Source organism: Wyeomyia smithii, chromosome 2 (assembly GCF_029784165.1).
Source record: "Wyeomyia smithii strain HCP4-BCI-WySm-NY-G18 chromosome 2, ASM2978416v1, whole genome shotgun sequence".
NCBI lineage: Eukaryota > Metazoa > Arthropoda > Insecta > Diptera > Culicidae > Wyeomyia > Wyeomyia smithii.
In genome coordinates, this window is record NC_073695.1 from 17,983,274 (window position 1) to 18,007,733 (window position 24,460).

Genomic DNA, 24,460 nt, shown 5'->3' on the forward strand with positions numbered 1-24,460 from the left:
TGGTAAAAAATGACCATATAAAATGCATGAAATGCGCCTATGAATACAAATCTGGGGGCCATATGCGTACATTGTAAAAAAATTGGTTACGATTTTGTATAACTTCGCAGGCTATCTTTTATTTCATGAACTTATTACATTTTTCGTCCTATGACTAACATTTCAAGTTATAAAGTAGGCAATGTATGTGATTTTTCGAGGATGCTAATAATGAACACGGGTTGAGGATGTGATAGGACCGCCTGGACGAGGGAATTTTTTTTTCAAGTCTATATCACATCCTCAACCCGTGTTCATTATTAGCATCCTCGAAAAAATCACATACATTGTCTACTTTATATCTTAAATTGCCTCATTTGAAACTTTAAATTGCATTCTATACGACATATATGAATGACGCATTTTACAATTTTATCTGACACGTTAAATGGCTTCATATATAATCTAATATTGCGTTTACTATTCAAAATTTATACGATATAAACAAATTTAATGTTATATCTTAGGCAATTTCAGACTTGACATGCACATTTGAGCGACTTAGAATTAACATCCTTATACAACTTCTGGTTTGCTGGGCTTTTTTATTATGTTTTGCCAGTGGCGGGTACCATTCACCAGATATTTAGCTCAACTAATCGCTAACTCATAACAAACCATAAGCAAATATACACATAAGGCTGACACAATTATAAATTATAAACAATTTACTGTCCCATGAAGTAGTTGGTAGTAAGTAGTTTTTCTGCTAACCGTTGTTATCCTCAATTCGCACAAGCAACCTTAAGTCGATAAGAAAACAGACTGAAAACAAACATCCAAACAGTTGATCATTGCGTCTGTTTACTGTCGCTCAATGTGCAATGTGTGGTTCCTTCCGGGCCAACTGCTCCTGAGATCGCTGTGCTGTGTTGGCTTCCAGTTGAGCCAAAAGATAAGATCACTGTTTACTGAAGGAAAATCTGTTTGCTGCTAGGTGTTTATGACCCAGAAAAAAACAGAAGGATCTGTTCTGTGGTTGACGCAATATTAGCGTATACGGTTTATTTTGAAAAGGGCAAAACGCATTGCAGCAACAGGCCATTTGTTTACCCAGTTGGTGAAATTTAAATAAAAAAGTAACGTGAAAGAATGCTTCAACAATTGGAATAAGCAATTGATAACCAATATTATTAAGAATCCGAACAATGTAAATTGAACATATATGTAAAGTCATTATCATAAAATTAAATTGAAAGTCATTTTTCATCCGTTCAACGATTTTTCTGAATGCAATGACTGCTTGCAACTGACTTGCATTTAACCATTCCTTCAAGGCTCATTTGCAGAAAATTTATAACATTCCTAGCCGTGTTTTGATGAAACCGTCGCCGTAAGTGTTACGCAGTAATTACACTCTAGTGGTAATAGTTTTTAATATGCACAAACGGTCGCGTCGCAATCGTGACACGCTAGGTGACTGACTCTTCAGCACTTCGTCTAACACAATGGCGGTGAGGAGGGAGTGTGGTGCAGTGCACCATCCGCAGGAATTATGTACACACATGCGAATTAAAGCAGGCTCGTATGTTTAGAAAGCTAAACAAACTACTCTCACTTTCAGGGCCAATGTCATCATCGCGGCCCAAGGCACAATGGCGTTTTAACGCTTAATAAACGGCCAGAAAATACACATTCATGTTAAGTGTACTGGCAATGCATGAGCAGCTGAAAAAACATTATTCGTTTGTAGATTAAATGTAAAACGTTTTGTATCATAATAGGCTTTAATTTCAACCGCAAGAAATTCTTCAATCTATGATGAAATATTTCAAAAATAATGTCACTTAAGCCTCGTAAATTTTACCTATTCAATAGTCAAATTAAATGTTAATTGACAATACTGTTAGTGATTTTGTCCTACGGCTCTACCACTATACCAGCGAGATGACAGCATACTAGAGAAAACTATATGCTTCGCATCGCATGGTTATGATACTCATAGCGACGCTAACAACCTGCTGGAATTAAGCTCAGCTTAGTGTATCATTGACAGCGACACCTGATCACTTGTTACTTCGGCACAGGTACGACGGTTTTTATATGGATCAGTGCGTTCAAAACTGGCATCCGACTGGCAACCGTTCATGTTTACCGTCTGTCAGCATCACGTGCCGCCGCAGTCCAACTATGAATGAATGTTCCGCTCTCGATAAAATGCCACATTTCATCTGTGCTGAGGTCACCAGCGGAAGTTCTGTAACTTTTTGTGCTAACAATGACTCAATTGGATACCCAGTAACCTACTTCACGGTAAGTAAACCACACCTTCATCAGGCCAAAACTTTTGTCGTTCAGTTTTGGGCACCAAAAAGAGAAGTGTTTGCTTTCAGTTAGCAAACCGGTAAGGTCATGAAGAAAGACACCTTTCCCCCTGTTATTAGTACGGACTTTGCCGTGGGCTTAAAGTATAGCAGTTGGAATTTGCTGACTTTTTTATTCGTACTTCAGAGAAACTTTTCCCCAGGTCATTCCGACCTGCAACAATTGGACAATGGTTAAAAAAGGAGAACAACGGTTTTCTCACCAGTTGTAATGGTCTTTGTTTTATTCGTTTTATGTTTCAATTATTTTGCTAGAAGTAGGTGAGAATAACTGCTCGCTCGCTATGATTCATTGATAGTGCTATCTACTATAAGCGTCCATGTTGTGATTCTTACTACCAATAAGAGAAATCACATGCAGCTAGCAGTCCCCATGCTACCCGCCAGATAATTCTGTTTGTTTATCCACGAATACCTCATGGCAGTCACGTTCTTCGAGGCATTGGAAATTTACCTCCAATTAATCATAGGAAAAGCTTCCCGTGGTTTGAGCTATAAAAAAAAAGAAATAAAAGTACCGCTCACAAGACACGAGTTGAGCTCGGGCATGATACTATGTAAATATCTGAATGCAGTCCGGTTTATTGTAACATACAACAATCAGTAGGTTACCGGCCGCGGCCGGGACAAACACGTCCCACATTATGTTCTGGCGCGATAGACTGTTTGTCAAGAAGCGGTCACGTTTCCAAGCGTTGATTGCCAATCGCTCACAATTTCGTAATGTGTGTGTTTAAACTACAAGCTGAGTAACGTTTCCATGAGCTGTGGAATTTGAAGGAAAAAAAACCCCTGAGGACTCTTGAAAGAGAAATTCCAGCTTACAAGATTCTGAGAAACAATATTATCGGTACAACTGCTTCCCAGAAAATTACTCTGTCATTGAGTTTCCTTTCCATGACAAGATAACATTATCTATCAACATATTAGTAGCGATATTACCCTTTTAAATACTTAAAGCGATTAAGCGTTTTGTCGCAACGAGTGTCGAACTGAAATTCTGAAATCTTTTTTTTTATTCACGCATTTGTTGGGTATCTTACATGTTTTCACAAATTCAAGTGATTTACATTACAGTTTTCCTCTATGGTGTCTGTTTTATTTGCTGTTTTACTCCACTTTCGAATTACAGAGTATTCCCTCTAGGATTGTCCACTTTGGTGGTGTTTGTTTTAAGCTTTCAATCACAGTTGTAGTTTATTACAAAAACATTTATTATGCTTTTCCAAAAAATGTAGCAGCCTTGAAAAAGGCCGAAAAAAGCAATTGCAAATTCATTCAATTATCGCATAAATGCGCCATGGTCATATCGCATGCTACTGCACTCCACTGCACTAACATAATAAAATCATTTCCATTTCTACGTAAAATTTTATTTCGTATGTTAGAATACTAATGCACGAAAAATAAACGTAACAATGAAGCATGTCGTGTTACGCGACCCAAAGGACCGTCTTTTTTAAGACGCAATAGCAGAAATGCTGTTCCGGGACTGAGATTGCTGCATTTCTGATATCTGCTGCCATCCGCAAGTACAACTTACAATCGGCCCTTCTCAGGGCCACTAACACATTCTTGAAGCAATACTGATTTTTTTCTTACGTAGTAAATTATCAAATGTGCAGTTTTACGTTTGTTCTAAGTGATAAAAAAAGCTTAACTAATAAAATAACATAATTTTGGGGCGCCAAAAGGTGCCATTGTGGTTCATAAAAAGAGAGAACTAGATTATACGCTTGTTGCAAGGCTTTTACCACTGTGTTCTACCACCGTGCACGCTGCGCCCTTCTATTTTTGGAAATAACAGATTTCGCCGGATTGTCGTCCGGCATCCTCGCGACATGTCCGGCCCACCGCAGCCTATTGACTTTTGACTTTGCCTATTGCCACCATCGTCCGTCTGTACTCCACTGTAGATATTTCGTAGCATCTTCCATTCGAAAACTCCGAAGGCGTTAAGGTCCTCCGCGAGGAGCGTTGTTGGTTCGATTACGTAGAGGACTACCGGTCTGATCAGATTTTTGAACAGTATCAATTACGGGCGGCATCGTACCCGATTCGACCGAAGCTGGATGCGTCTCTAGATCACTTTGCTAGTGGTATTGACGGTCTAGTTGGTGGTTGACGGTCACCAGTGACCCCAAATACATTAACTCGTTGACTACGTCAAGCTCATCGCCGTCTACAGAGGCTTGAGCTGAAACTCTTGGAGCTCCTCGCTTGCATGGATTTCGTTTTCTACGCATTTATCTACAGTCCGATGGTCCGATAGACGTGCTATGGTGTCAAAATCATCCGCGAACCCAGAAGCTGAATCGATCTTTCGAAAACCATGCTTCCGTGTCAATGTCCACCTTCCAGATCACACCCTGAGGGGCGATGTTGAACAGCAAACAATCAAGTTCTTCATTTCGTCTTAACCCTCTGCATGATCCAAAGGGACTGGAGAATATCCCCGAAACACTCGCGACTAGATAAATCGCGTCAGTTCATTATATCGTAGGCAGGCTTCTTTCGTTCTCTTGATTTTTGCTCAAATTTCCTTCTCTACCTGCCATACTAGACTTTCTCTCACACAGAGTGAGTAATTATCCACATTTAGGCGTAGAGTATTTCAGTCGCAGAGTTCCTTTTCACTCTCAATCATCGCGTGTTATGGGTAAACATTTATTTGCTCTCTCAGTTCAAAGCGGGTATTACACGAAGCAAATATTTGCTATTTTTGGTACGGATTCTATTTTGCGCAAATAAAATTCGTACCAGAAAAACCAAATGTTTGCTTCGTCTAATACCTCCTTAAGAGAGAGTAGTTTTCGACAGCTTCTCCTTTACTAGAAGAGAAGTTGGCCAAATATCAAAACATTTAGGTTCACATTTAGGTTCACATTGAAGCCACACCCTAACCGTTTTTGAATCTATTATTCTGTAGAAAGTTCGATTTTATACTGTTTTTGCCGCACCCCAGAGCGATGAGAACGGTAACGCAATGCTCAGTTGGTCGCCGAGCAATTTGTTTTACTTTTCCTGCGTGCGCGGATGAACAATTTACAAGAGTTTTTTATCTGTCAAATTAGGAGCGTTTTTTCGTCAGAGAAACTATTACTCTGCGCTCTCTCTACAGCAGATGGTGTGGTGTGATGCACATTGAATGTAATCTCACAGTTGTTAAGAGGAAAGTAAACTGTTTTCTCTTCAAGATGAAGATGAGCAAAACAAAGCCTGATCGTAGGCCGCCGTAAAGTCGATAAAAAGTGATGTGTGAACATGTTGTATTTTCGACACCTCTGTAAGATCTGTTCGATTGAAAGGATCTGTTCCAAGATAGTGCGGGCTCCCATAAAACCCGTTTGGAACTGGCTCATGAACCTCCTGAATAAAGAGGATAGACGACGGAACAGGGTCTGCGAGCGTATTTTGATTTTTGTTCAGTTTTGCACAAAATAATAGGAGGGTGGTATCCAAGACACGATCGCATCACGTAAGACTACGGTATTTTTCCATATTTCGATGCTCCGGAGAAATCGTCTTCTGCCGATCCTTTGCACGCTTTTGGAAATTACGCTCATATATCATAATCATATGACGAGACAATGTGAGGATTGAGATATGTTCGTACAAACTCTCAATATATTTGTTTGTTCACCAAACGAAACTGCTTTGCAAACTGCAATCGCTATAAAACTGAAATACAAAAATCTGGCGTCCGTATGTCACCGGTACGGTTTTGGAATGAAAATGATGGTAAAATGTTTGAATGGTACCTTTTATATCAAGGTTTTGTGAGTTATTCGGAAAAAAGCGAAGCGCAGCAGAATAGAAAATAGCAAGAAAAGTAAAACATTTTCGAAAACTGCACCGGCCGCGGTCAAAAATCAACATTAAGAAAAAAGCGAGAATTTGAGAATTTGCATGGCTTTTACCGCTATCAGCTACGTTTTGTAAGAGAAAAAAAATCAACTACGTACTTCGATAACATTATTTCGTGGCACCAAAAGGTGCCAGTTGCCGATGATTCTTGTGCTCTGATTATTTCGAGCAAAATTACCAGCCATTTTTAGCACTGTTGCAGCTACCAAGTACTACTTAACAGCCGCCAGACATACGGGTGAAACCAGTCACGAGATGACCGATACTATTTTGCCTTTTTTTCCTTTTCACGATCAGCACCTAGCATCCGTATGATATCGTTACGGTTTTGGAATGAAAATGATGGTAAAATGTTTGAATGGTATCTTTCATAAATTGCCGGCATGCGTGGCGTGTGTACTAGAGCGATAAAAACGACAGCAACAAAAACAAATCGTTCCAACGACAGATCGGTTGTATACTTTAGTGTCGGCTGTGCTTGGGAAGCAAGTAAGTGATAGATACTCGGTATTATTCAGACAATCCATGTTATTTCCTAATCTTTTCAACAGTATCTCAATCAATTGGTTGATTTTGTTACAGCAGCTCAACCGTAAAAAAAAACTAATCGATTGATGCCAAAACCGAGATAATCTGATGAAAATCAACTGAAATATAAGCGCTCAAACCCTGACCACTTTTTCCATGGTTGAAATTCACAACTTTAAAAGTCAGGCACTTAACTTCCAGAAAAACTTAGTCCTACGTCAAAATTCAGCGGTAATCGTAACTACGACAGAGTAAACCCAAACGCACACAAATATTGGAAATGTTATATATCAAGTGGCCAACTCAGCGGCGTTTATTTAGTGGAAATTTGCGTCCATTTTATTCCAGTGTGTAGTGATCGGAGGCCGGTAAAAACCTACATTCACCATGTAAATATTTCTGATGTTTCATATTTTTCCGCGGTTTCTTACGATCATCACAACCTTTTCCCAAAACTCATGGAAAAACCGTTGATATATCGGCAGCATTTTGAATGTTGCAATTTCGATAATTATTATGTTCGAAAATCACCATTTTACCCCGTAACTCCTTCAATTTTGATCCGATTTTAGATCAACAAGTTTCATTTTGAAGGGAAATTAATGTATTTTTTGTCATTTTCTAACATTTGCCGAAAATATAAGCAGTTTCAAAATCAAGTTCAAAACGTATCGCCGGAAGGCCAAAAAACATGAATTTCAGAACTTTTGTGCACCGTACAGTCTTGTTAAAGAGTTCGGAACGAATGGATAAACAACAGCCTATGGGAAATTTACCGTACTTTTCGAATTTCCGGGTCCTGGTGGCTTGTCATTGCTCCAAGGGTGGAATAATTATTAATCCCAAATCCATCAAACGGGAATTATCAAACGATCGTACTTCAACGCACGATTTCTCTTTTTTTTTTCTTGAAAGGCCCATTATGTGCCTTCAATTCGCCATTTTCAAAAAAAGGCTGTCTATTTTTGGACAATTCTGATTCAATAAGGAACGCCCTAGGGAGCCCTAAAGTTGCTGTTATAACCAATACCGTTTTCCAGCGACACAAATTTGTTTTAAATACAATCCAATTAAACACACCATCTTCAAGAATGAAATGATTGCACCCGTGATTATTTACAATTTTGAAATCATAGCAAACCTTAAATCAGGAAAAAACATAGGAAACGGTTTTAAATTGAGAGAGAATGATTTCTACAATGTGATAAACCAATAAAATGAAGATTCATGGGAAAAGTATAACCAAAACTCTCCTTTAAGGGGTTATATACCTTTTTAGTTTTCAAAAAACCGAAAAAAATTTTATTGTATTATCTTCAAATACACTATCTGGAGAACATTTTCACAAATTTTCATAAAGATCTGAGCAATAGGAAGAAAGTTAGAGCGATTTGCAGCGCGCCTCGACACGGCCGCATAAGCTAAACTTGAAACTTTACACGACTTTGCCGTGATCCTGATTGCGGGAAATCTACTGAACCGATTTCCTTCATCTTTTTTTTTTTAATTTTCGTTATTAAATTTGCCGGTCCTTGAACGATCGCTTTTTGCAACATACCGTTACATTTTGCCGCAAAAACAATTTTAATGCAATTTTTAGCGCACAAAACGTGCATTTTTTGGGAAAAACGTTCCCGTTTGCACTGAAAACAAAATACTCATAAAAGCGATCGTTCAAGGACCCGGCACACTTATAAACTAATGAAATAATATGAGTTTTTTGATTTCGGTTGACCCGCTGAGTCTCTATCAGGATCACCGCAAGCCTCTGCAAAAAAATAGCGTTTCGGGGAAACGGCCATTACTCCAGTAATAATTGGTATATCTTAAAATCAAACGTATTTTGTTGTTGTTGATAAACTGTACTTTCAGAAAAACACCCCTTTGATGCAATGAAAATGGTGCTATGCACTTAAAAATAGATTCAAACTTCCCTCATTTTTCTCGACCAAAAAGGTATATAACCCCTTAACCTTTCGTGAAAATGATTCTAGAGCGGGATTTTTTGCGTTACATCATTAAAGGATGCTCCTCTAAGGAACAACTCTTCGATTACACAAACGCCTGCTAGGATACTATTAAAATTGCAGCAATTTATGTAGAAACGCTTTCGTGCGTAGATAAAAACCAAAATCTTGCAACTTTGAAAATGCTGTATCTCTGGAACGCTACATTTTGTTTTTTTGCTGATAAGTGATTCCTATGTAAAATCGTCTGCTAAACACATTGGCGTGGTCAAAATCAAAATCGAAGGGGGGGTATTTTGAGGAAATTGCAATGTTGGCAACACTGCAGAAAAAAATTGATCACGTAGTTCGATTCTACATCTAAAACCCTTTAAAATGATATGTCAATAACACCTGTAGCTCTTCAGGGTCCCGAGATATTCACAGAATAAAAAAGGTGTTTTGCTAAATTCGCAAAAGTGGAGGCAGTCCCGTTGGCCGAGGGGTCCACAAATCGGTACAACACTTTGTACTTCCGGCCTAAAATATATCGACTCACAAATTTTGATCGAAATCGGAGATGGTCGATGCATTTCCTCGGACACTTGGCATGGAATAACCCATATATGAGTCGAGCACCACAAAATTGGCATTATATGTTATTTTCAATCATTTTAGAAATACCTTCAGGTTTTTTTCGAATTTTGTTCAGAGACCTGCTACTGTGCGTCGATGAGAACATGGTCAATTTGGTTTGCTGTACGTTGGTCAGGTGATCTCTAAGTGGTATTGTGGATGTGTTTGCGGAGAAAGAAGGTACTTCAGAGTACCAGTCGGTGTTTTAGCCGCCCCTGAGATGAGGAACAGACGCTCAGATAAGCTGCCCTCCAAGGAGGACATCATAGAAATCAAAATTATTGAAAAAAATATCGTGGTGCACAATCACGTACATTGCATTCAACTGAAGGAAAATGTGCGTTCAACCTTATTACAATTACAATGTTTAAGTACTAGAAGCCAGTTCAGTGCTAATTTTGAATATGGAGAAACGTAGATTAAGTGTTTCTTCGGAGTTAAAGATAACAATTTGATAACAGAAAACAACAGTAACCAGGATAGACATATTTTGTGAAACTTCCGCGTAAAAAATATATTGATATGTACATGCTTAAATCTTGACACGACTAATCAGTCAGCATCAGAGGTTTACCTAGAATCATATCTGCAACAAGATGGGAGCGAAAAATAAATCTAGGAACAACCTAAACTTGTTTCGAAACTATGAAATCACAAGATCACGCTTAATATCAGCATTTTAAAACTGAACGTGAAAACTAAGTACAATTTCACTCAAAACTATTTCCGTAACCAAGCGACACGTGTCCGAAAGAAAAAGATCCACTCACGTACGTATTCAACAAATGAATGCGCCAACTTTGATTCACAAGCGGGTTGCTTTATTAATTAGCGTCAATCAAGGGTGACAAGGGCAATTACGCAGGAAGGCCGATGCAGCTGACATATGGTCGAGGAGGTATGGGAGATAATCCACTGTCTCTGATAGATGCAGTTGTTGCACCAGCAGTTGCAATGCAGGCACGACTAAAGACTTTTTCGTGACTTCCGTTAACAAATTGTTTACATTCTCTGTAGCAAACAGAAGCGATGAGACATCACTTATTCTTCCATGAAAAGGTTCTTCTAAAGCTTTTCAAACGAATTTAATTGAATGAGGAAGGCAGTAAGCAACAGTCGTCTGGATAAGGGCTGTTAGTGAATATTTTATAATATAATAATGTACCGCACGCAAAAAAATGATATAGCGTGTGACCTGTTGGTAGAGGATGTAAGGTAATTGCTCTTATGTTTGATCGAACCCGCACAATATTCACAGGTGATTCTTGTAATTCACTTTAGAAAAGATTCGGCTTTGTACTCTTAGAGTTTATGCTATACTGCAAAACCGAAATTTTGATACAATCGTTGGGCTACAAATAAAATTTTTACCCTACACATTCAAATCCAATCAATATTAATTTGACTTTCCGACCTAATCCTCTTTCTTGATTGCTTTCTTAATTCGCCGTGAATGCCAAACGAGCATCGTGGAAGTTACTCTCATGCATCTGTATGAACTTTTGGAGGTTAGAATCTTAATATTTATGTGACGTTTGGCTTTTACAACCCCGGCCTGCTGGCATTCCATTTAAATGTCGAATAATTGTTCTATGTCTGCACAATATCATTCTCAACAACCAACTAACGTGTTACAAATACAACAGTTGTAACCGATATAGATCAGATCGAATGAGTACGATAAATTGAGTTTAAAATAGCGCTAAGCACATAACTCAACAAATCACCGGCGTAAGCAATGGAAGGTGTAAACATCCAATGATCGATGCCTGTAATCAACCAACGCGTATCGAGCACGATCATCAAAGTTGCTAGGTAATAATTGCATGGCATATTCGCAACTTGGCCGGTGACTGGATGAAGCATGCATGGCGATCGGTTACAGATCCATTGCTTCGTTTATTATCGTAAACCTAACATAATCCAGGTAACTGTGATATTCGTGCCCATCTCGAACAATAAGCCGGGAGGAGCGCCGGCATAACAAAGCTCAGCACTGTCAAACCGGCGCGGCGATGCAATAAAAATAGGCAATCTGTTTTAAAAATCAGACTGATTTAAACGCAACCTCGCATGCTGAAATGTTTCTCAACAATTAGCATATTTAGTAAGTGATTTTCCCCAGACAATATGGGGCTGGGTAGGGAATGGCAGACGACATGCAATGTCGCAAAGCGTCGCATCGAACGTTCTGTGTCAACCTATAATCCAATCCATATGTCTACGGAATGTCGCGAGGGGACGGAAGAACATTTTGAGCGTTAGAATTTAAACATGAGTATGTCCCCCAAATTCCCCTATCTAATAGTGAATAGATTTGAATTAAAATAAAATTGTGACCTTGTCTCGTAGCGTGTGTATAATGTCAATGTCATTATATGTGGTACAAACGTGACTGGAAAAACATGTCACAAAATTATCTAGCGATTTGTAACTGTTTACGTTGCACTGTAATATGAAATAGCTTGAAAGAAAATTTAAGTAAATTGTTGTCATTTGGTTCCTGAGTACTTAATCATGGCTGAAACGATAAATAAAAATCGAATCAAAACATTTGTGGATGCATACTACTCAGCGTCAGGAAAATTAAAAGTATTTGAAATCTTCATTTTTTTCGAAAGGGCTACTCGAATCTGAATTGCGATTAAATTTTCTTTGTTAGGACACTGTTATACGGACTTGGAACAAACAAGTTATTTCACAGTTTACACTTCGATTGAGCAATATCTAAAATACTAATAAATAAATACTATCTCATTGCGACTTTGAAAAATACTCTCGACAGTTCCCACTGGTTTTGGTTGTCTTACTTCACTAAGTTTTCAGTTGCACCATCATGTTCTATCATTCTGCAAACTAGCTTTCAAATTTCACTTTGTGATTACACAAAGACCGACTCGCATTAAGCGTTTTCCACCTTTACATTTTTCGTTAAGACATTAGAATTGATTGACGAAAAGAGTAATCATTCGAATCATTCGAAAGTGACAACTCAGAGTGCTGCGGTTGTTTTATTACTAATCTGTTTAGATCCGCTGATGTTCATCAAATTAGGCAATCTCTTTATTAGTGGCCTCAAAAAAGGTAGTTTTTCTTAATTTATTTTCGAGGGGAAAAAAGGGGTTATAGAAAAATAATCTTTTGCGCGTATGTAGAGTGTTTTTTTCATACAAACGAAAACAAAATGGCGTACTTATAAATTGTTGCAAGCTCCAAAACTGCATTTTTCCTGTCGAGTTAATCTCATGTGTTGTTATTATTACTTGTATTTCAAATTTAAAAGTCATTTTCCCCAGCAAAATTCTTCGAAAATTACAGCCAATCATTTTCAATTTTCACTTCCAATGATCGCAGCACTCTTTCACATACACTAGATTTTCGTCCTGGTAACGTGCTGTTATACTCAGATGAAATAGATCGCGCGCATCGTTCACGGTTACGAAATGAAATTTGACGACAAATCCAACCAAATGATCTTCACTTCAAAGCGAAAAAGAAAAACAAACAGTCCACTCAACCAAAACGAACCACACCGAAACACTTTTTCACTGACACTGACCGATGCCTTGACAAACTTCGTTAACTGATAAACTGATTTTGTTGTCTTGCTTCCATCGCATGAAATATAATGAGGTGTTTTGACAGTTCACTTCCATGCAAAAAGCGGGAAGGGAGAACTCTGAAAGGATTGTAAAAAAATAACGTTTATGGATGCTTTTTTTGACTTTCACTCAAGAGTGTCAACAAATATCAACCCTGCTTTTGACCCATTTTCTTACGCTGATTCTAAAAAAATAAAAAGTCAGACAAACACACAGCAAATGAGAATAGGTATCCAGGCAATTGTAATTGCTGATACTTGGCAGGAGTACCTAACGAGGCTCGGTAAAAAAGAGCAGTAGAGTTCAAGCGAAGAGGGTAGAAGTATAAAAATCCATCACTCACCACGGTGACAAAGAGATCTTTTCCGTTTCCGTAACTGTCGTTGGAGATGCAGAGGGCAACAACGATTGTAACACTTCCTTCTTTCCTTCCCTAACCGACCGTAAGGAGGTAGCCGGTGCCGTTATCGATCTATCTTTGTATAGATCTAGTGCTAGTGAATAAGCTAGTCATTTATTGTACATTGACGATTTAGCCATCTCACGATAGTTCTTTGTGAAATTTCACTAGCCCAGATCCATCATGCAGGAGCAGCTACGAAATGTGCGGTCGTTAAAGCACAAGCTCAGCTCAAACTTAAAGAAGCGTTTTTAGGATTTTAATTTAATTTGAAAAACTTTCATTTTGGCCTTGAGGAGGTCTCTCAACACGTTTTCAAGCAGTGTTGTGTAAATTTTGGATAAAGCTAGTTCAGAGTGCATTGTTTATATGTGCGAAACTTCGTCACAATTTATCAAGTGGTTGAGGGATCGTATGTTCCAAGTTCCCAATTTCCAATCGTTTTACCGTTCTCTGTTTCCGTGTTCGTAGCCTAGGTCTTGGTTTGTCGATTATTCCGTTCCGTATTTCTTAATTCGTCGTTCGTGGTTAGGAGAGGTTTCGGTATGCTGCCTTACCAGGGTCGCGATCCCTATATTTTACTGATGAGGCTGCCAACTTAGGTGTCGCTGGCGGGATACAGCATTTCAATGTTCTAGCCGCTCGCTCCAGGCCAGACGCTGTTGTACGCCGTTCCTAACATGGGGATACAGTCGCGTATGACCCCCCTTCCAAGTCAGCAAAGTTTCCACCGGAGTTGGTTACCCAATCTCCGCTATGGTTAGTCGTATCCCGGTCGGCACGTCGTAGAGGTTGGGATGGGATTTGCTGGACAAAGGTTAGTGACCACATTAAGGTCTCAAATTACAGGTGTCCAGCTATTTATTATTGCAACCCTCGAGGCATTACGTTACTCAACTCCGCATGCAAAGTGCTCTCCCGTATCCAGTTCGTCAGATTAGGACCGTTAACGGAATTCTTCGTCGGCGAATACCAGGGACGGATCAAATTTTCATCCTGCGACAGATCCTCGATAAGTTCCTGGAGTATAACTAGCAGACTCACCATCTATTTGTAGATTTTAAGGCGGCATACGACTCAGTGAAAAGAAACTAACTGTGGTAGATAATGCTGGAATACGGTTTCTCGACGAAACTATTAAGGCTGAGTCGTGTGACGCTGTAGGGATCGAAATTATGCGTGCAGACATCCGTCGCGTTCGTTACGTTAGATCGACTGAAGCAGGGGGATGCGCTCTCCAACTTACTGTTTAACATCGCCCTTGAAGATGTAGTACGAAAAGCAAACGTGCAAAGAAACGGTACGATCATCACGTAATCTCACATGTTTTTCGGTTTTGCGGACGACATTGATAACATCGGTGTCGGTTGTAGAGCCGTGTGAAAGGCCTTCAGGCCTTTTAAGAGAGAAGTGACGAATTTGGGGCTCAACATAAGTCCTGCCAGAACAAAGTAGCTAGCTGTAGCTGGCAGGGAGCGTGGGAGTTCCAGTGGTGTTGGTGCTGAAGTGGAGATTGATGGGAAACGATTTGAAGTGGTTGATGAATTCGTTTATCTCGGTACGCTTGTGACATGTGACAACGATATGAGCCGCGTATTGAAACGACGAGTTCCAACTGCGAACAAGGCCTTCTACTGACTACGTAACCAACTAAGGTCACGTTGTTTACAAACTCGCCCTGAACTAGCGCTGTATAGGACGCTGATCCTCCCGGTTCAGGCCCTTTGCGGACATGAAGCATGGACGCCTAAGGAGGCTGATAGACGAGTGCTCGAAGTTTTTGAGCGTAAAGTTCTGCGATCGATACTTAGCGATAAATTGGAAGATGGAGTGTTGCGCAGACGAATGAATCACGAGTTGTACCTGGTATACAAACATGTTTCAATGGGCTGGATATGTAACTAGAATGCCTGATGAGAGAGCCGCCAAAACTATATTCAGCAAAGAACCAGGAAGATATCGTCGACTCCTTGGTAGGCTTTGCGGAACATCTTCGCCGCACTCTCGGCTATCGGTGTACGAAGCAAAATCGGATAGGCGAAGAAAGCATTTTCATTACTGAGCACATTTTCTCAAGCACTTCTAGTCGAGTAAATTTAGTCGAATACTCCAACTCGCAAACAGGAACTCGCGTACTCTTTTACAGTCGCTGAGTAGCAAGACAAAAGAGTTTTTGCGTGCCGGTGCTCGTAAGTTGCTGTTTCACCGAGTGCATGAAGAACAAAGAGTATCTCGAAAGCGTGTGTGCAAGAGACTTGAAAAGCGTAGCATATATATGTCTCGTTCTCAAGCAGAAAAGACGAGAAAGGTTTTGCTGCTCACTCGCTTTGAAACGCTGCACACTGTTTCCAAAGCTGCAAAAACGTGATCGAAATTATGTTGACCCAAAAAACTTGATTTAAGAGCCACAGTGTTTTCAGCAAAGTTGTTCCATTGATTATTCTTCATGTTATAGAAGTTACATTTTTATGATCAATCCACTTAACAGTGAAAAGCGAATTTTACTTTGTTCATTTTTGCATATAAAAATTCATCGTGTTCGGCTAAGTTATAGCAAATTTCATAAGAAACAATTTTGTCGAAGACACCATACTTCTATCTGCCTATTTAAATGGACTTATGTGGAGTTTTCTACAGATTGCCACTAAAAATCAGTTTTTGAAATATAACTTTTAGTAGTGATTTTCTACAATTCTTTAATTTTCTATAACATTGTTTGCTATAATAAAATAAACAATTTTTTCGAAGGAAGTGTATTTTTATCTCACATATTTTTTTTGTTATAGACGATTTCTACTTAAATAATGCACTAATTCACACTAATTGCTTTTTACTCAAAAAAAAATGATTTTGGAGCCATAGTATCTTCAGCAAAGTTGTTTTGTTAAGTATTCTGCATTCTATCAAAGTTAGAATTTTGTGATTAATCTACCCAAAAGAGAGAAACGAATTTTATTTTTTTATTTTTGCATATAAACATCCACTTTAATATAAAAATGGTTCATTATAGAAATGGTTTAGTCTGCAGATATTTGCCGATTTAGAAGATATCTGTTAGTAAATTAATGCATTGTTTTGATAAAAATCGTCAAAAACCAGAGAAATATGTGAGATAAAAATAAACTTTCTTCGCAGACATTGTTTGTTTTGTTATAGCAAACAACATTGTAAAAGAATTGAAGAACTATGGAAAATCCCTACTAAAAATTATTTTGAAAAAACTGATTTTTAGTGGCAATCTGTAGAAAACTCCACATAAGACCATTTAACTAGGTAGATAGAATAGATTCGACAAAGTTGTTTCTTTTAAAATGTGCTACAACTTTGCTGAAGACGATGAATTTTTATGTGCAAAAATGCAAAAAGTAAAATTCGCTTTGCACTGTTAAGTGGATTAATCACAAAACTATAACTTATATATCATGGAGAATAATTAATGAGAAAACTTTACTGAAGACACTGTGGCTCTAAAATCAAGTTTTTTGGGTCAAAATAATTTCGATCACGTTTTTGCAGCTTTGGAAACAGTGTGCGCTGGTCAGAAGTGCTTTGACGAAAAATTATAGACGCAGTCGCGAAACACGGTCACTGTGTGGTTAAATCATTCAAAAAGAGCTGGACGACTCAGTGTCGAACTGGTAGTAAAATAAAAGTGAAGATGACAAACTCCGTGAAGGCAAGGAAGACGAGTGATCACTTCAGGTGCAATTGAAACTTTTCGATTCGGGACGTGGTCAAGAAGGTCAATTTTTCCGTCTGGATCGTCTGGTGCTGATGATGATGACGATAATACCTAACCAAACCGATAAACAGAATACAGCGGCCAAACCTCGCGACCGAAAGCTGTTTTGTGAGTAGTTGGTGCAAAAAAATGCGTCGTAATGGACGACAATATGCACATTAAAGCGGATTACAAGCAGATTCCTGGCCTGGAGTTTGCTGTCGGCAAGTCCCACCTGGATGCTCTAAAGAAGTTCCAAAGAAGGTTGACAAATTCGTCAAAAAGTGCTTGATGTATCTGGCGACCGGCTGGAACCATCAACGGTCAAATATTTAAAAAATGCCTCCAGAGGCGCCAGCTGCCCTTCCTCCGGTCCGACGTAGGTGATACTCTGTTCTGGCCGGCACGCGTAACCGATGATGGAGTGGTACGAAAATAACCATGTTCCGCAAGGCTCAGTGCTTGGGCCTTTGCTATTCTCTGCATATATCGATGACCTACCGAAATATTACGAAAATAGGCATCGTACACATATTACGTAACGCTAAAAGCCTAGATTTCAGACCCACGTCTTCGAAGAACAGTAGAATGGGCCTCTAGAAATGCGCTGCGGAAAAACCACGCAAAGAGAGAAGCTGTTCTCTTCTGTACCAATCAGTATCTGAAATCAGTTCTACCACCTCTTTCCGTTAAAGGGAATCACATCCAGTTCGTAGATCACGTGAACAGCTTGAGCATTATCCTTCAAAATAAGCTCAGCTGGGATAAAGCTGTATCCACTCAATGCGTCTGATCTACCTCAGCATACCAAACCTTGATATTGCCGCAGTTCATCTTGGTGATCCACTTTAGAATGAGTTTTTCTATGATATCGAAATTGAAAATTGCCCTAAATGGTAGTTGCCGCTACGTATATAATTTAAATCTCTTCACATCGGTCCGCAATCTTCAGCAAAATCTTTTTGGATGTCCTTTCTGTCGTTTCAATAAGAAAAGTACATGACAACAGTTGTGGAGAATTATTCATCGAAATTCACGCTTCAATTTTATCCGGAAGATAAGGCTGCTCCAAGGACGTCGAGCACTCAACTTTGTGGTTCCATAACATCGTTCCTTTTTGTGTAGTGAATTATTTTTTTGTGAGATTGTGGTTTATTGGAACACGCAGCTTAAACGAATACAGTCGGAAACATTGCACTAAAAGGCTGCACTAGATTATTTCAACAGAGATTAGAATATTAGCGTTTAGAATACGCATTGGTTGCTAGAATTGATGCACATATCTTCATTGCAACATTCTATAATGGCAAAAAAGGCATTATCTTGCGTCATGTGAAATAAATAAATAACAACAATAATAATAATTAAGTCAAGTATTGCACAGGATTTGATGGGTAGCGTTGAGTCCAAGGTGCGGGCATTTTACCTAGGAGAGGAGGTAGAAAAAACAATCTTTGCTAAAACATTTTTTCGAGTACGATCTTTAGATATAATTTGGAATCATTTCCTTCATTGGTATTTCGTACTTTTTTAAAATATTCACTAACGTTTTAATAATTGATTTTAGGGTTAAAGGTTTCTTTTATTGCCGATAAAAGCGTTTTAAAGTGAATTTGAGCTTCAAAAAGTTTTAAAAACGATTTCATACTCAATGAGGATTTTTTTTTCGAATCTTGCCGACTTTTAGAAGCATTTTCTGATGATTTTGAAATCAATAATTATTATAGGGTTTTCTGGTAAAAATATTTTTTAGGGATTTGGCGTTTGATCTACATTTTCTATAAGTTTTTAAGCATTAAAATTCAAACCAGCAGCTGTGTGGCTGTGTCTGACAATTTTGAATAAATTCATAACTTTTAGTTGCATATGACTTTTTAATGAAAATTAAACTATTTTCTGCTTCCTAGAATTATTGTCACTATAAAGTACCTATCGTTGACCTAACTTGAAAGAATGATCTAATTGGCAAATGCCGAGGCCGTTGGTTATACAATTGCGGGGATTCACTTATGCTATAATAATTACCAGTACTTGCTGCCAATCCCATTCTGGAGCCGTCTTCTTTGTCAGTGTATCCGTTTGGCTATATAGTAAACGATTCTTCCTCTCAAATAAGCACCGTGATCAGCTGATCAACATCAACAGAATGAATATATCAGTTACAACACCTTCTCAACAAATTGTGATGGTCTTCGACCTTTTGATCACACCGGCTGCTCTGCGGTTATGCGATAGAGAGAAGAAGAAGCAAAAAACAACAAACTCCAGTTAAAGCGACAGCCACCTTTGAATAGCAGTCACACAACGGCCACTCCAGCCAGTTTTATTCCACAACAGAACCGGTTGGGCGGTAAATCTTCGCCTCCATATCTTCCTAACACGGACTGCCGTAGGTAAATGATTACGCGGTCACTGATCAGGTCAACCGATCTTCTGCTACTTTCTCTAAACGACTTCCGCTTCTCCCCTTCAACTTGTCACACTTTACTAATTTTCCCAGATTTGTTTGTGGTTTGTGCAGCCATTAGTGTGCACGAGAAACAGGGAACACTTGGCAGGGTACTTCTCCACTTTGAATAACAATACGGAAAAGTGTACGCAAAGAGTAGTGCAACCTACTTTGCACGAAGAGTTTTCACTGTACTTTGCTCCTGTTGACTGACACCAGCGTGAAATAGACGACTTAATTTACACTCGATGCTCCACTCGGTGACTTCTAACATCGCCACCAAGTGCGGTTCCCAACGTCGCTATCTTCAAAAGGGGAACCATAAAAATAGACATCAACACTTTCCTCGCTAAGAATTTGACGAACTGACGACCCAACTTGAAGTATGGGACAACCGCATGGCTTAGCTTCCCGCAGAGGATCAATCCAACTCTTCAATCAACACAAATCGATGACACAAGCAAGAAAATCCCGTTATAAACAACATCAACAGATCAACAACCAATTATCTTCACTAACTGCACAGAATACCACAACACTCCCATGAAAGCACATGCACTCGCGTCAGTAGATTAATTTCCAATTATTCAGTCTGACACAAAACGACCGCCACGACTCGTTAACGACAACTGAACCTGCAATAGATCTTGAATATGGCGTGAAGTTCATCACAGATACTGTCCTAACCAGCCCGGAGATCGATAACAGAAATAAACTCTTTCTCAGCGCGCAATGCAGATTTTTCTCTTTCGTTCGCTCTCTGTTGGCATTATTGGCTCTGTCATCTCTTACTCTCAGTGCCGGTGGAAATCACAGCTGATCATGGAGGCCACCAAGCGGCGATCATTTACCGGCACCTCATGATCAATAGCGCTGATGACGTCGACGCCAATGATGATGATGGTAATGATTGATCAATCCAAACACGAACACAACACGAACCGAGAGATCGCACGCAGCGGCTTTGCGGATTTGTTTGGTTAGACCGTCTATTACGCTGATTAACCGCCTATTAGTGTTCGCGCGAGCCGTTAATGTTTGCGATGGTCACCTTGGAAAAGTATTAGTATAGCTGCAAATCTTGTTAACAAAAATGATTCTGCTCGCCATTGGGTGAATTGCTCCGTTCACTCACAATCAATTATTGTTGTTTCCCACAATTCACCTCGAAAGTATGTTTAAATATTTACGTTACGCATCTTTGTGAGCTGCTCGGCTGGGAATCCAAAGCAGAGGTGTTTGCACTGCGGCGATCAGAAACGCTACTTACTAATGAAAAGGAGCCTGCATGGGGTCAAATTGCGTATGGGTTTCCTTTTGAAGTTTTTCTGTAAAATAAACTTCAAACAGATGCGTGGACATAATGAGTTGAGTGCATACTAGTTAGTTTGATGGGATCATCGTTCGTTCAACGACGAGAGACACACTCGAATCATTTCCCGCTTACGAATCCCTACCTTCGGTTAACTAAAGCGCAACTATGTTTGCATAAGTGTGAAAAGTGAGCCGCGTATGGCCGCCAGCCGGTTGATACGTTCCGCCTAATAGCGTCCCAACTCAGTAGCCAAACGAATAGTCAACAGTCGGACCACACATCTATAAAAGCACTTGGTGGTCTCATAAACCCACCGATGATTGATTGTCGTCGGCTGGTGGGAGCAATTCCTCCGCTACCACGCAACAGCCGATTTATAGATAGAGTAATAATGGACCACTCAAAGGCACTTGACGCTAAAAACTAGTTGATAAGTAGCCGGTAAGAAATTTCACACTTCGATTGTGGTCCGTCAAAACAAACCACGCGCGACAACGAACACACTTAGCAGTGTGGAGCAGTGACCGCAGAAAAACATAACGGTGGAATGGAAACAAAGTCGATAAATCTATTACAAGCTGGATGGACACGAGTCTAGGACATACGGCGTGTGTGACAATAAGAGATAGCTTGTGGTTTCCGATATTGAAACTGTTCAAATTAGCTGTCCTGCACGTTTTCGATAATTTTCAATTTCTTACTTATAATTTTTTATTTGTAATTGTTATACTTGAGCAAGAGTGTCAACAAATATCAACCCTGCTTGAGACTTGTCACTTTTCCATAGACTTTTGCCTTTAAAATTTTAATTCTTGACATGTTTTTTCTACTTTTCGGTTACTTTTCGGCAGGTATTTTCGTTCGGTCGATTTTTTTTACTTTTCAGCTCTCCGGGTCCTTGTGTATGTGTTATTCATACAATTTCAAGTGTCACTCGATTTTGTTTACACGTAGATTTCACATACAGATAAGGCATACTCAGTATGAACCGCTTTGCAGGTCGCTATGACAAATTTAATCCGAATTGACACCGATAATTACAAATTACGCGATAACACATTCCGATTGGTCAATCGCAAGAATAATCTACAATGGACAACGATTGGTGTCAATTGGGAAACGGAACTAGATAAGCATTCACCAATCAAAACAGCAATTCAGCGATTCCTTGTCAACGGGTGAAGTTTATGGTTTAGCTGATAAGCCTTCTACAAACCGGTGATTATCATCCGATTAGCAAATTTAATTTATGAATGATTATTTTTCAGTTTTCATTTTACCATTAGCAGTTTTCAACAAATAACACTAACAGAAGAAAACCGTCAATTTCTAGACAAAAATGAAAGTTAAAAATAAAAGAAGTTATGCCGTCAGCTCATTTCAATTAGTCATAACCAGCAGACTTCGCTGCTAAAAAATACTACCCACATTAACCAATTATTTACACATAAAACAGAGATAAGAAATTATCGACAGACAGTAGAGTAACCCTAAATCTCACTGCAGTAGCCGTCGAGCAAATGTTCAAAGTCGACACAAACTGGCCATTATTGTTACGTTATGGGATGCGCTTTTCCCGGTTTCTGGTGTTGTCGTGCAAAAAGGCCGCACCAACGTAGTCTGGACCCGAGTCGAGCCGGTCTGCACTTGCAGTGGTGAAATCTTGTGTAACACCACAGCGACGATAATAATAACCATAATAATAGTGCACCAGCACGGAAATGCCGTTTGCCGTTCAGTTCTGGTCTGCAAGTTTCTACTCGATGCATCCACGATGTGATGGCGATAAAGCAGAACCACACAGGCATATGAGGTCTTATAGGGGGGAACCCTACCGGGTGGCTATGTCACGCTGTGCAGCACTTCGGAATTAGAGTGCAGTGTTGCATAGTCTATTCGGCTGAAGTAGTCCACACTGCTGCTGTTAGAACTAACAAAACGAAGACATAGCAGTTTGCAGCGGTGAGAGAATAATAACCCGGGGGAGACTATTCTGACAGGTGCACTCGCCTTTGCCATGCCAACGAAGAGAGGAGAAAGTATGTCACATTCTGCTGCTGCTCACGGTGAATCTTTCGAAGTGATATGACGCTAATTGTTTTGCTGCTACTGCTTCCATATATAGTTTATTTTTAGATTGACGTAATTATTTTAATCTAGCACAAATTGCTACACGTTTTAATTTAATAATCCTTGTGGCTTGTGGAAACTGTGAATACGGTAAATTTCCAATTACTTTTAAACGTTTCAAGTAGCCATCAACCACAGACTTGTTGAAAAAATTTATATTAAAACTACACGAAATCTTCGTAAAACATCACAAATCCAAGATTCTGGTGAAAAGTAATCAATATATTTCTACTTAAGTAGCATCTGTTTGCTGTTTGTTTCAATGAATAGAAACAAATATATGCATTCTTTTAGCGTTTCTACTTTACTGTACGGCTTGGTTAATTTATGTACACTAGCAACTGGACTCAACCGCACTCAACCATGAAATTTGTTTTTACTTGTTCATACGGCACCTAAAAACCCACCCTATGAATGCTTTTCGTTTATCGATCGACTGGTATCCGATTTTGAAGTAGAATACTTCTCTCAGGAAGTTCGGCTACATAGGGATGTGAAATGAAAATCTAAAACCGAAAAAAGTGAAAAATATGTCCAATTTCAAATGCTAATAAATCGGTTATTATTCGATGGATTTCCTTCGTTCTCGCAGCAATAGATTGGAAAATCTTCTAAGATTCTTCCCAAAAGAAGATAATTGTAATTTTATTATTCACACTATTTTACTATTGAAAATAGTCAAGCCTTGTCAAAACGAAAAATTCGACCTCTGATTGGTAGTTATATGCTTGCTTCCCAAGCACGGTCGACAGGATCATACACCTTGCAATTGAAAACATGCTATTTGGCCTATATAAGAGCCTCTTTCAGCCGGAGCCGCTCATAATAGTTCTAGACAGCGTCAACTGCAGTCGTCCTTCCTTAGCAGCAGCACTAGCCCTGTGGTTGGTCACCACGTCTCAGGAGCAGCGCGGTTCTTCTCAGCGTGCCTCGCCAGACTGCCATTATTCCCCCACTGTTGGGGCAGCATAAAGATTGTCATCACCAAATCCAATTTTGAACAGCAAAATGCCTTTTTTCAAGGCAAATAAGCAAGTCATTGAAAGTTAATAATTTTTGACAACGTAAGCAAGCATTCTGTGCGGATTCTAGCAGTTACATCTGTCGCGGCCGTCTAGTTTACTGAAGTTTTTTTTTCGAACGTTGTTTTTTTCGAACGTTGTAGTGTATGGTATAACTGGAAATGATTAAGTCACACATATTTTTCAAATTAGGTATATCATTCCACAACATTCGAAACAATTATTATTTCAGAGCGGATATTGCACGCTATCTGACTTGAATGAAATAATGCAATAATTGAATGAAAATTGCAATTGCAGCGATCGGCCTTTTTCAAAGCTACTTAATGTATTTCGAAGAGCATATTGAATGGTTATCAATAAACTGCAACTGAGGTTTAATGCTGCTGCAAATGAACAGCAGTCAGCACGTTCTGCTCACGATGCTGAGTCTATTTTAGACAATTCACAACCCTTCATGAACAAGGGTGTAACGTCTTGT

The 24,460-nt window shown here is 39.2% G+C and overlaps 1 protein-coding gene across 5 annotated transcripts in view; it reads right to left on the bottom strand.

Moving 5' to 3' along the window:
* LOC129724807 (guanine nucleotide exchange factor DBS) overlaps positions 1 to 24,460 on the bottom strand; it is a 172,346-nt gene that overhangs the window by 135,684 nt on the left and 12,202 nt on the right. The window contains exon 1 of one of the 5 annotated variants that reach the window (XM_055679981.1): positions 19,089 to 20,120. The exons of the other annotated variants lie outside the window; for them this stretch is intronic. Within the exon in view, the coding sequence (XP_055535956.1) occupies positions 19,089 to 19,110 (22 nt within the window). The 5' untranslated portion in view covers positions 19,111 to 20,120. Of the gene's footprint in view, positions 1 to 19,088; positions 20,121 to 24,460 lie in introns of those variants that run through there. 5 annotated transcript variants of the gene reach the window in all.